This window comes from Rhinatrema bivittatum, chromosome 2 (assembly GCF_901001135.1).
Source record: "Rhinatrema bivittatum chromosome 2, aRhiBiv1.1, whole genome shotgun sequence".
Classification (NCBI taxonomy): domain Eukaryota; kingdom Metazoa; phylum Chordata; class Amphibia; order Gymnophiona; family Rhinatrematidae; genus Rhinatrema; species Rhinatrema bivittatum.
The window spans coordinates 661,649,516-661,662,920 of record NC_042616.1 but is presented as its reverse complement, the minus strand read 5'-3'; the positions used below and the strand labels follow the sequence as shown (position 1 = coordinate 661,662,920).

General features: G+C 43.8%; 1 protein-coding gene across 1 annotated transcript in view; it reads right to left on the bottom strand.

Moving 5' to 3' along the window:
* Nucleotides 1–13,405, bottom strand: part of PREX2 (phosphatidylinositol-3,4,5-trisphosphate dependent Rac exchange factor 2) — a 922,406-nt gene that overhangs the window by 333,945 nt on the left and 575,056 nt on the right. The window contains exons 32-33 of the mRNA XM_029591436.1: nt 12,214–12,431; nt 5,754–5,856 (exon numbers count right to left, since the gene is read on the bottom strand). Of these exons, the coding sequence (XP_029447296.1) occupies nt 5,754–5,856; nt 12,214–12,431 (321 nt within the window). The remainder of the gene's footprint in view (nt 1–5,753; nt 5,857–12,213; nt 12,432–13,405) is intronic.

The window sequence follows — 13,405 nt, the reverse complement described above, 5'->3', positions numbered from 1 at the left end:
GAGTGCACGATACAATACAAATGCCCCCGATTTATCGTCAGGGGCATTTGTATTATATCGTTAAATAGGGCACGGGAATTATTTGGGGGAGGGCGGGAAAACCGGCACACCAAAACAACCCCTAAACCCACCCTGACCCTTTAAAACCAATTCCTTACCCTCCCCCACCCTCCCGAACCCCCCCAAAATGTTAAATTACCTGGTGGTCCAGTGCGGGGGGGGGGGGGGGTCCCGGCACGATCTCCCATTCTCGGGCCATCGGCACCATTTTGGCTGCCACTAATTAAAATGGCGCCGATGGCCCGATAAAAAAAACAAACCCACCCGACCCTTTAAATCGACCCCCCTTAGCCTCCCCCACCCTCCCGACCCTTTTTTTTTAGGGAGGCCCGCGCCGCTAAAAAAAAAACCCACCCGACCCTTTAAATCGACCCCACCCTCCCAACCCCCCCCCCCCAAAACCTTTTAAAATTACCTGGTGGTCCAGGGGGGCCTCGGGGAGAGATTTCCCGTTCCCAGGCATCAGCTGTTCTAAAAAAAAATGGCTCCGATGCCCCTTTGCCCTTACCATGTGACAGGGTATCCATGCCATTGGCCGGCCCCTGTCACATGGTAGGAGCACTGGATGGCCGGCGCCATCTTTAAAGATGGCGCCGGCCATCTTTACTCATCAGCCCCTATTATAGAGTATAGTATAATATAATATAATAATATTATAATCTTTACTCATCAACCCCTATTATACTATACTCTATAATAGGGGCTGATGAGTAAAGATGGCCAGCGCCATCTTTAAAGATGACGCCGGCCATCCAGTGCTCCTACCATGTGACAGGGGCCGGCCAATGGCACGGATACCCTGTCACATGGTAAGGGCAAAGGGGCATCGGCGCCATTTTTTTTTAAGAACAGCTGATGCCTGGGAACGGGAAATCTCTCCCCGAGGCCCCCCTAGATCTCTCCTCTCCCTGAGGCCCCCCTGGACCACCAGATAATTTTAAAAGGTTTTGGGGGGGTCGGGAGGGTGGGTCGATTTAAAGGGTCGGGTGGTTTTTTTTTTTTTAGCGGCGCGGGCCTCCCTAAAAAAAAAATTAGCGATGTGAATTGGAATCGGAAACGATTCCAATTCACATATCTTAACGATCAGATTTCCCCCCCCCCCCCCCAGCCGAATCTGATTGTTAAGAAGATCTGGCACACGATTCACATCTCTATTAAACATGTGGATAATTAGGCTGAGGATATATTGTATTTGGATTTTCAGAAGGCATTTGACAAAATCCCCTCATAAGAGATTCATGAGAAACTTACAAATCAGTGGAAAAGATGCAATATTTTATTATGGATTGTTATCTGTGTAAAGATAGGAAACACTACAGGGAATAAGACTAAATGGTGAATTTTCTCAATGTAGGAAGGTAAACAGTGGTGTAACTCATGGATTTGTACTATGACTAATGCTTTTTACTAGGAACAACAAGTGAGGTGATCAAATTTTCAGGCAGCATAAAATTATTATGAGATGTTAAATCACAAGCGGATTGAGTGAAATTGCAGGAGGACCTTGCAAGACTGGGCATCCAAATAGCAGTTGAAATTTAATGTGGACAAGTGCTTAGTGATGCACATAGGGAAAACAATCCAAATTGTAGTTACACAATGGTAGGTTCCATATTAGGAGTTACCACCCAGGAAAAGGATCTGGACATCATTGTGGACTATATGTTGAAATCCTTAGCTCAGTGTGAGGCAAAAAGAAACATAATTACAGAAATTATTAGGAAAGGAATGGAGAATAAAATGAAGAATGTCACAATACCTCTGTATTACTCTGTGGTGGTACCTAGTGTACCGTATGTAATTCTGGTTGCAAATAATAGAAACTAAACTGGTACAGAGAAGGGCAACCAACATGATAAAGGGAATGAAACAACTCTTCTATGAGAAAAGGCTAAAAGAGTTCTTCAGCTTAGAGAAGAGATGGCAAAAGGAAGATATGATAGAGGTCTAAAGTCATGTGTAGAGTAGAATAGTTAAATACGAATATGATGTTTATGCTTTCAAAAAAACCAAAAAAACCTAGGAGACACTCAATGAAGTTGGTAAGCAGCACATTTAAAACAAATCAGAGAAAATATTTTTTTCACTCAATGCATGATTAAGCTCTGGAATTCATTGCCAGATAATGTGGTAAATGCAGTTAAGATAGCTGAGTTTAAAAAAAGGTTTGGACAAGTTCTTAGAAGACAATTCCATATACTGTAATTAACCCGGTAGATTTTTGGAAAGCCACTGCTTCCCTCTGGATGTTAGCAGCATGGGATCTATCTACTGTTTGGGGTCCTGCCAAGCTGGGACAGTTCTTTACTGAGGCAGGGTGAGGCAGCCGCTTCAGGCGGCAGAATTTTGATGCGGCAAAAAATGCCCCTCTGAGAATGCCACTGTGGATTCTGCCTCACATTCAAACCTGGGAATTCTCCAGATTTGGCCAGGAGATTCCAGAATTCTGAACGAATTGCTGGGTTTCTGGGCCAACGTCTGAAAACTCCGGGTGCCCTGCTACAGAAGGCCAGAAGAGAAAGGGCCTGGAGCAGCGTGCGCTCGAAGGAGGAGGAGCATCAACACCCATGCCCCCGGAAGAAAATGTGAAGCCTGGTGCTGCGCGGCAAGAAAGAGGAGCAGGAGCCTTTCACGGGAAACAAGGAACTGAAGACGCAGGAGGAGGATCAACAGTGTCGGGCCGCATGCTGAAAATAAAACAAGTATAGAGCGGGCTGATGCTACTGGAAAAGGAGGAGGAGGAGGAGGAAGTGGAGTGCATGTCCCATGTGCCTGGGGAAAGAGGAGGCTCCTGTGGCTAATGAGAATCGAGGTAAGAAGAGACAATGAGAGTGCATGAGTGAATGGAAGAGGAAGAGAAGTGAATGTATATGTGGGTATGCATGAATGGGTATGTACGGAAAAGGGAGAGGGAGGGGGCAGGGGGACACCATGTCATCCCTCACCTCAGGCAGCAGATTGCCTTGAGCCGCCCCAGCTGCCAGGTACTTGTGATCTGGACTGGCCACTAGGGTAAACAGAACAGTGGGCTTAATGGACCCTTGGTCTGATCCAGTGTGGCAGTTCTTATGTTCTTGTCTTATCCTGCTAGTGGGGTTTGAGCTCCCTACAAGTGGTGATCTTCATTGGTGGGCCAGTCTGGCACTTTCCTTGCTAGCAGGACCTGTAAAACCCTGCTAACCTTTATGCTGCCTCTACATTCGCCACCACCACTCTTAAAGAAATCGTCCTCTGTGGGCCGGATCTGACCATGTCGAGAAAAAGCATTGCTGACCGATGAAACAAGCTTGGCAGCTATGTCCAGCCCATGGGCCATAATTAAGGGACCCCTGCTCCATAATTTGACCCAAAAATGAAGTTATTCTTCACAAAGTCATCCTGTACAAGATGAGCATACTGTGGCCTCATATACCTGAGAGAAGTATCTTCTCATCTTGAAAACTAAAAATTCTATAAGAACATACCTCAATAGTTAAATAAGCTGTGGATAGCCAGTTATATAACACAACAATACATCCATAATCTTTAAAGATGGATCCACATTTTGAATACTCTAATTAGGGGAGTTGAACAAAAAAATAAAAAAGCTGGATCCGTGTTTTTTCATTTGGAGCTGAAACCATAAGATGAAATATTCTCTGTATTTAGATACATTACTATTGAACCCAATCCTGCAGAACTACATATTTGACTGTACTTTGTGCTCAATAATAATAGGAAGAGGATGAATGAAAATAATATGTAAATATTACAACAGAATTAAAGCGGGTGTACTGTAAACTGAAGTCCATATTGCAAAGCCTTTAGCTGGATAACTGAGAAATGATCTAGCCAAATGAAATTTTGGGTACTTATCCTTTTAAATTCTAGCTGGATAACAAGTTATCTGGATAGAATTTAGCTGGATAGATTAGGGACTTTCCAGGGGCACGTAACAAGGAGGATTTGAGTTATTCAGATGACTTATCTGGCTAACTCTGGCCAGCCTGTAGATCTCTGCAAAAGTTAGCCAGATAAACTTATCTGGGTAACTTTGAGATAGTCGAGTATATTCAGCAGTGTGTCTGCACTGCTGAATATAGAACATTAATTAGCTGGATATATTTAGCCAGCTAAATAGCAAAGCCGCACAGCGGCTAAATATTTACCTCTATATTACATAGGTTTCGATTCAACTTAAATCATTTAAATAGACATATTTTCAAATTATTTTAGCACTAGGTACTAGGGATGTGCATTTGATTTTCACAAATTAGACAATGTCATCGATATTGTCTAATTCGTCATGGTTTGGTAGCGCCGATATACGAAGCAATTTCTGCCAAAATTTCAGCAAAATTCGTATTTTGTGTTAGTGCGCACTAACGGAGTTACTGCGCACTGCATATCTCTTAGTGCACAGTAATACCAATTAGTGCGCACTTTTTTCTCGCTAACGAAGTCCTCTGAATTGATACTTTTTAATTTTTAAGTTGCATTTTTTAGTGCGCACTAACATTTGTTACAGCGCACTACTACATACTTAGGGATAGATTTTAAAAGAAGCGCACACGCACATGTACAACCAATTTTATAACATGCACACGCAGGTGCACACATGTTATAAAATCCTGGGTCGTGCATGCAGGGGGGTGCACAATTATGCACCTTGTGCACGCCGAGCCACGCTGCCTTCCCCGTTCCCTCCCAGGCCGCTCCGAAATCGGAGCGACCTGAGAGGGAACTTCCCTTCCCCCTAGCCTGACCTTTCTACCCCTTCCCCTAACCTTTCCCCCCCTAGCCCTACTCTACCTCCCTCTGACCTTTATTTTACCTTTTCTACGCTCTTGGCAGGCGCAAGTTGCGCGCGCCGGCCGACTGCCGGCTTGCGATCCCCAACACAGCGGCAAATATGGCCACTGTGCCAGGAGCCTGACCCTGCCCCCGCCCCCAGACCGCCCCTTTTGTAAATCCCCGGGACTTACACGCGTCCCGGGGCTTTATGTGCGTCACTGGGCTTTTTGAAAATAGGCCCAGCGTGCGTAAGACAGGTTTTGCACGGATTTACGTGCGGAACCTTTTGAAAATCCAGCCCTTAGTGTGCTGTAAGTTCTTTTAGGGTGCACTAACTAACCTGTTAGTGTGCACTAATGGGCCTTACTGCGCATTAACATCTAGCTAGTGCGCACTATCTCGTTCGATGTACTGCGCACTAATGCTGAGATAGTGTGCACTAACTGGTTTTTAGTGTGCAGTAAGGCCCATTAGTGCGCATTAATGCACTTCGTCGAAAATTGCCGAAAAAAAAAAAATGAACCGTGGGAAAATGAAATTTTCTGCGGAGCGCCTGATCCAAAGCCCGAACTGATATCTTTAAACGAAGCACATCTCTACTAGGTACAGAATGAAGAAAGCCATTTGAAAATAATGTCCAGAAATTTCAAACTGTTGATTCAGTAGTTAAGCATGTATTATTAAATAGTTCATTCATTATGTATAGATATGTTCTCTATGCCTAAAATACAGTTATACAGTATAGTAATATTTTTTGAACTTATTGCTTAAAGTTTAATATGCCAGTTATTCAAGAGACATACAACAAATGCATTCTGACCTTCTTTTTGCTCTGACTATTATTTTTAAGACAAAAGCAAGCAATATTTGCCTGGTATGGAATACAAATATATTGTAAATGTAACATTCTAAACACTCACTTGGCACTATTGGCTCTTGCTCTGATTGTCTAAAATGAAATGTAACCTTTTCGAGGTCAAACAATGCAACCAGGGTGTCTTCTAGCATGGCTTGTTCATCTGTCTAGGAAACAGAACACAAAATGAAGATTAAACAAGACTATTAATGTAAAGTAGCTTCATGTTTCCATATTGGAAGTCATATAATATATTGCAATACACTCATGCTATATACAGGGAAATACTATGTCACTAAGATGGAGAATCAGCCTAACTGACTCTTAAGAATAGCAAAATTTATTTATTTATTTTTATTTATTTAAAGCTTTTCTATACCGGCATTCATGATACAATCATATCATGCCGGTTTACATATAACAAGGGGTGCAATAACGTTCTTTTAACCAGTGTCGAGGAAGTAAAAAAGATACAATATAACAAGGTTGTTGAAACTGGGAAGGAAGGAGACAGGGAAAGACAAGAAAATATTGATTTGCTTCTATTAAGTTCCTATTACATCTTCTACAGGCAAAGTCATTTTAGCAGAAACAGAGATAAGATATTTTGAAGCTACCACCCTGTTATGGCTCTCACCAGATTACATTTTAATTGTTTTTTATACAAATCAGCAATTATATAAATTTTTTGTATTGCACTAATAATTTCCAAACCTTTGTAACTAATCCTAGCAAGTCATAAACATTATTTAGAAAATTCTCCCATTACACATATTTAATGTTGTTTCATAAAAGTTTTATAAAGTTGCCTATCATTGGCTCAATCTATTGCCCTGGCTCTTTCACAACAAACAAAAACGTCTCTTCCAAATAACTTCATCAAAAGTCTTAAAACTGGAAGATTCATAAATGTACCTCAAAAAACACATGTATAAAATGACATTTAAATGTCCCTACATATCTCTCATATCAATCAAGCCCTTGGAAAAAATGCATTTTTTTCCTTCCACATTTAGGAGAAATTATATTCTTTAATTATATCCTTTAAGATCTTTCTTTTCAGATTTCCTTTCCGACCTTTTCCAGCTGCAGTCAATAGAAGATGAAATGAATAGTCTGTCACACTTCTCAAGGTTCCTCACATGCTTTGAATTCCAGACTTGGAAGTCCCTTTTGAACATCAATTATGTGTGAATTCTCCCAGAAGCTCAAAATGAAGTGACAGAATATTCATTACTCTTTGTTAATGTTGATAATAAACCTTGATTTTGTATCCCTGTGCTATCAGCCCTAATTTGCCTAGCAACTTTCCTGCCAGACCATAATCTTATGCCAATTTTGTTTCCCCAGTCATTTGAGGGCCTGTAACTCTGACAATAACTCCACTGACATATCCTCATAGCAGGCACCAGCCATTTCTACATTCATTTACTTTGAATTATCACCTCCCTGCTTTCCCTAGATTTTCTTTTGCCTGTCTGATGACTGATGTTTGGATTGTCTTCATGCTACAAGCAGGGATTGTCAACCCCTGGCAAGCATCCCAATCTGAAATACTCCAAGCTGGAAAGCTGCTATATCAGGCCGATACAGTAAAAGTTGCGGGCGAGCGCCCTCTCTCCCGGCGCGCGCACAGGCCACTCTCCTGTGCATGCGATTCAGTATTCAGTATTCAAATGAGGGCCCGCGATAAAAAGAAGTGCTAGGAACACTGGCGCATCCCTAGCGCCTCTTTTTTGACAGGAGCGGTGGCTGTCAGCGAGTTTGATAGCCGACGCTCAATTTTGCTGGCGTCGGTTCTCAAACCCGCTGACAGCCACGGGTTCGGAAACCGGACGCCGGCAAAATTGAGCGTCCGGTTTTCAACCTGCGAGCCGCGGGCTGATTTTAAATTTTAAATTTTAAATTATTTTTTACTTTTGGGACCTACGACTTAATATCGTCATGATATTAAGTCGGCGGGTGTACAGAAAAGTAGCTTTTACTGCTTTTCTGTACACTTTCCAGGTGCTGGCAGAAATTAATGCCTGCCTTTGGGTAGGCGCTAATTTCTGAAAGTAAAATGTGCGGCTTGGCTGCACATTTTACTTACTGAATCGCGCGGGAATAACTAATAGGGCCATCAACATGCATTTGCGCTCCGCTGCAGCGCACTGTACTGTATCGACCCGTATGTCAGTACTGCAAGCACTTTATTTTTAGCTTTCTATTTTATTACATTTACTACTCACAGTTATCAAGAATAGCATTCAACGTGAGATACAAAGTAAAACATGGCAATAAGGGAACCAAATCTTCAAAACTCATGAACTGACTTTTGAATTTTCAAAGTCCTCACCCTGCCAGACATGGATGCAATGGCAGGGTAATAGGCCCAAACTGATGCTAGCAGCTAAGATCTAAAATCCCTCTCCATACATCTAGAAACAACAGAATTTCGTCAGAGGCCCTGGCCCCTCCCAAACATGCTGTGGTGGCATGGTGACAGGGCTTCTGATTTTTGTGCACCAGGTTAGAAACCGGTAACCATCCTCTGTTCTACAGACATTTCATTCTGCCTGTTCCCTAAATTATTACTGTGATCTAACATTCCTTCTCTTCTTGCTGCAATGTCCTGAGATCCTCTCAAAGCTTTTGCAGCTAGCTGCTAGTCAACTCTTCCTCAGTGCCTGTTAAGCTCAGGTTGTGAACCCTTGGGCCGACAGGAGGATGGAATTCCTTAGGAGGGAGGTCCGAACGTTCTCCCTTCGGGTGGTGAGGCTGAGCAGAAGATGTGACCAGCTGACCCTTGGCACTGGAGACTGTGGCAACGGTGGAAGCGGAGGAAGAGTTGAGAAGAGGAACTGTGTCTTTACCCCTGGAAGTCCACGGTTCCCCCAGGAGGAGCCTGAAGGAACCCAGACCGCTGGGATTTAGGCGAACCTAGGAGAGGTTGGTGCAAGGGCTAACTGGAGCTTCACCCTGGAAGCCCGCGGTTCCCCCCGGGAGGAGAACGTAGGGACCCGGGCCGCTGGGACTTACGTGGCCCTTGGAGATGATGGTCAAGAGGAAGTCTGAGTTCGAGTGCCAGAGGGTCGTCGCTTACCAGTCCGAAGTCACACACCGAGGGATCACCACTTGCCAGGCCAAAGTCACATACCAGAGAATCACCGCTTGTCAATCCGAAGTCAGGAACCAGAGAATCACCGTAAACCAATCCGGTCAAGAACCAGGAACACCAAGATGAAACAGGAACCAGAATCCAAGCTCAAGGAACTCACTGAAGCAAGCAGACTAGATAGCGTAGGGACGTTGCCAAGTCAAGGAATGAGCAGAGGACGCCTCCTTTTATACTTCCCCTGCTCAGGCTGATCAGGAACAGGTGAGGCTGGTTAAAGGGATCAGGGCCCTTTAAATCTGAGAAGGAGGCACGGCCTCGTACCTAAAGATGGTGGCTGCCATCTTGAATTTCCTCCGTGGAGGAAACGCTGCTGAACGCCACAAGGGAGGAGCAGGGACGACTCCTCCTGAGGCGATCAGCATGGGAACCCGTGCCGGATCAATGGGCCTAGCGTCAGGGGCTTCCCCCGGAATTCCCGCGGCGGGTCGCCTTCGCGGGCAAGGTAGGGAATCACAGCCGTGGCCTCCCACGGCTGCGGAACATAACAGTGCCTTAGTTCCTTAAACTATCATCCTCAGAGTTTGGTTGTCTGATTATCACAGAGTGGATGTCAATTGATTTTGGCAATTTCTAGGATATTTAATAATTTTGACCACAGTAATTAAGAAAAGAATAGCAAAACTCAGTAATGGAATCAATTTGATTTATGAAAGAGAGAGGTCAATAATAATATTTGAATGTTTTGCAACTGAGGAAGGAAAATGCAGGTAGGATCCGCTATAAGGGAAATGGGACATGTAAGTAGACATGGAAGAATGTAAAGGAAAGGAGATGGTTTAAAGATAGTGGGTTGGAAGCACTAAAGAGGCAGCATTTACAACCCATGAAAAGAGGGGAATCATAGCCGTTGTACAAAAGCGACATCTAGTGGTGAGGCTCAGGAACCATGCAGCACTTAGCATTTTCTGAAGGGATTTACAGTATGTTGAACTGCAGCAATGGTTGAGCAATAAAGGGAGTATAAAATGCAGGGGAAAATGATTAAAACATTAGTAAATACAAGAAATATTAGTGAACACAGAAGAGCAAAGAGAAGGAGAAGAGAAGCCACTAGTTAGTAGTTTAACAGTAATACATATATACTAGGGATGTGTTAAAATGAATAAGAAATCTGAACCAAATTAGGAAGATTTTATTTCAGTTTTGTTGAAAACAAATACAAATGGCCAGTACCCCAAAAATCAGTTACAATTTTTATTTGCATTTGTTTTAATTTCCCATTAAACTCTACAGGACAAGAAAGACCGCAGGGGATTTTTTTTCTGCTCAAGGCATTTTAGTGTGAAGCGATGGCTCCCAAACTTTTTTGTTTTGCGGCACACCTAGCACAGGGTCCACTTCATTGTGGCATACCACCACTTCCCCATCGTCACTTTATCTTTCTTCTCCCCCCCACCCCTTAGCACCATTACCTTCTCAGTTCTCTTCCTCCATTTCATCATCAACACATTTTCCTCCCTTCCCTCACCCCCAGAATCAAAATTACCTTTTCTTCCCTCTCCCCTCACATCATCATCTTCTTTTCTTTCCTCTTCTCCATCCCCGGGCATCACGTTCTTCCTTCTACCTCTACCTCTCCCCCAATCCTTTAGCATCATCATTATTTTTCCATTTCCCAACACCGCTTCCAGCTACCCTGGTATTATCATCAGCTCTTTATCCCTTCTTCTCTTCTCCCCAGCCACCAACTCCCAACCCATCATCATCAACTTTCCTCTCACTGCACTTCTCCTCACCCCCTGGCATCATCATCACTTTCCACTCCTTCCACTCATTTCCTCCATACCCTGGAATCAATATCATCAACTTCCCTCTCCTTCCATCCCCTGGCATCATCATAAACTTCCACTTTCCCTCCACCCCTTGGCATCATCATCACCTTCTTTCTCCTACCTTTTCCTCCGACCCCTGGCATAATCATCACCTTCCCTCTCCCTACACCCCTTGCATCATCACTTTCTCTTCCCTTCTTGCTCTCTCCCTCCAACTGCTGGCATCATCACCTTCTCTTCACTTTCCCTCCACCTTCTGGTATTATTTCTCTTCTCTCTCACTTCCTGGCATCATCATCACCTTCCCCCTCCCTCCCTCCACTCCTCTCACTCATCTCCTGACATCATCACCTTCTCTCTCCCTCCCCCACCTGCTGGCATCATCATCTTCTCTCTCCCTTCACCTCTCTCCCCCATCTCCTGGCATCACCTTCAATCGCCCTCTCCTTCCAAACCCCTTGCATCATCACCTTCTCTTTCCTCTCCCTTTATCCCCCCCCCCCCCCCAATGCTATCCTCAAGCTACATTACTAGGACAAAAAGCACTCCCAGGAACAGTGGGGGGTAGTGGGCTAGATTAATGCCCCTGACCTTTTATCTCTCAGTGAACCCTCAACCCCAGTCCCAGAAGCAGCACCAAAGCCTAAGATTTTCTTACGGAAGTCCCGTAAGAAATTCAAAGTGTGGAGGCTTTTAAGAGTGAGTAAGGAACAGAGTTTTGCAGCATGCACTCACTGTTGTGCATCAGTAAAAGAAGAATACTGGAGCATCTTTCAAACAGTGACATGTAACATCTTGTAAAAAGAGAAAGTTGGATATATTCAGCGGTGCGGCTGTGCCACTGAATATATGGGCTAAGTTAGCCAAAGTTTATCTGGCTAACTAGTCAAGCTGCACAACAATTGAATATGGACCTCCTAATGCTGCAGAGTTTAGGAGAGCAATGGGCATTTCACTCTGGAAGATAAGATAGGTGTGGCTTGCCCGCTCAGGTATCATGATTCACTACCCATAACAGAGATATGAGTCTTGAAATCCTCCACGGTACCCATAGAAGATCTCAGGTCCTCAAGATTTTCCCTGTATAAAGTGATCTCCCTAATCAACATCCTGCAGATTACCAGTAAGTTAGAGGGATTCTAACAAGAAGAACAACTGACAGGAGAGGTGTTTGTCTGACTCCTTGCAGCAGCAGGAGCAAAACAGGCTGAAACCCCTCACTGAGAAGAATAGTTCAATGCTCTCCTCATGCAGCCTTGGGGCATTGATGCCAGTCTTATTGCTACATTGTTCTGCACCTATGGTTTGGGGTTTTCAATGCTATTGGGTTGAGAAAATACAGAAACTAGGGTATGGATCCTGGTACTGGTGACCAAGAGAACATTTTCTTGTATTCTTCTGGACTGTAAAACTTCATTCTGCTTTACTTATTTTGTATTATTGGACTGTTTATTTGGGTACAGAATATAACTCATGTTGTGTGGATTGCTCATTGAGTGACTATGAGAGTGATTCCCTGAGCCTTACAATTTAGCAGAATTTGTGATCATAATGCTGCCCCGAGTTTGATAGTGCTCAGAGAGGTTTCTTACTAGGCTAGGAGACAAGAGAGACTGGAAGTGGATTAGGACGCCTGCACTGGCTATCTGCTCCAGCCATCTTCTGCTGGCCTCACGAGTTTCCATCTCATAATCCTTCCTGCTGTCAAACATCTGATTCAAGGCTGCCAATAGCTGCTCTGAGAAGGCACAGACTGTGGCCACCAGACCTTGGCAAAAGACCATGTCACGTCTCAGTTGTATCTCACTGTCTGTGAATAAAAAACAAATAAGATCAATGGTTAAATAAAAACAACATGTTATTTTGCATCGTAAAAGACTTAGAGGTCGATATTCAAAGGCATTTAGCTGGATAACATGTAAGTAATCCAGCTAAATGTCTAGTTTTGAATATCCACAACACTTATTTGGCTAAAATGTAGCCGAATATGCCATTATCTAGCAAAAATTTAGCTGAAGTTGTAAGGGACATTTTGGAGGCATTCCAAGGTGGGGATGAGTTAGCTGAATAATTTATCTTGCTAACTCAAGACATGACTGAGAGCAGGGTTAAAGTTATCTGGCTACAGGTACACTCTGACTGACTATATTCAAAAGATTATAGCCAGTTAATTGAGCAGAACTGAATAAAAAAAAATTAAATTCTCAAGTAGACCTAGTGGCTCGATCACCCACCCCCACCCAAGTAGTGTAAATATAGGGATTGCCTGCCCCACCCCCGCAAACATGCTAAAAGTTGTTTTTTTAAGAGCCAAATCCCTGCAATTCCCAACCTCCTGCAACATGGCTCAGCAATAGATTCTTACCTCTGGCTAGGTCCCAAATCCTGGAACCCACACCCAATCTCTTCTAATCGCTCTTCTCCTCCCCTCTTCTTCTCTCTCTTCCTCCATCCAAGATTCTTGATCTCTGTACCCTCATTCCTTTGATCTTCCCCATTCCCAGGTCTCTCTCCCTCTCCTCCCCCATCCCAGTTGTCTTTTTTTTTCTCACACTTTTCTAACCATTCCCAGACCTTTCACCTTCTCTTCAACCCATTCCTGGTCCTCCACCCTTCTTCTCCCCATTCCTGGCCCTTTCACCCTCTCCTCCTATTCCCATCTCTGTGATCTCCTCCCTGTACTGAAACATGAGATCCTTTTCTTCACCCAATAAAAAGAAAATAAATTATACAGACCCAAGCAAGGCTGGAAAAGTACTTTGAGGTCTATATTTATACGCTGGC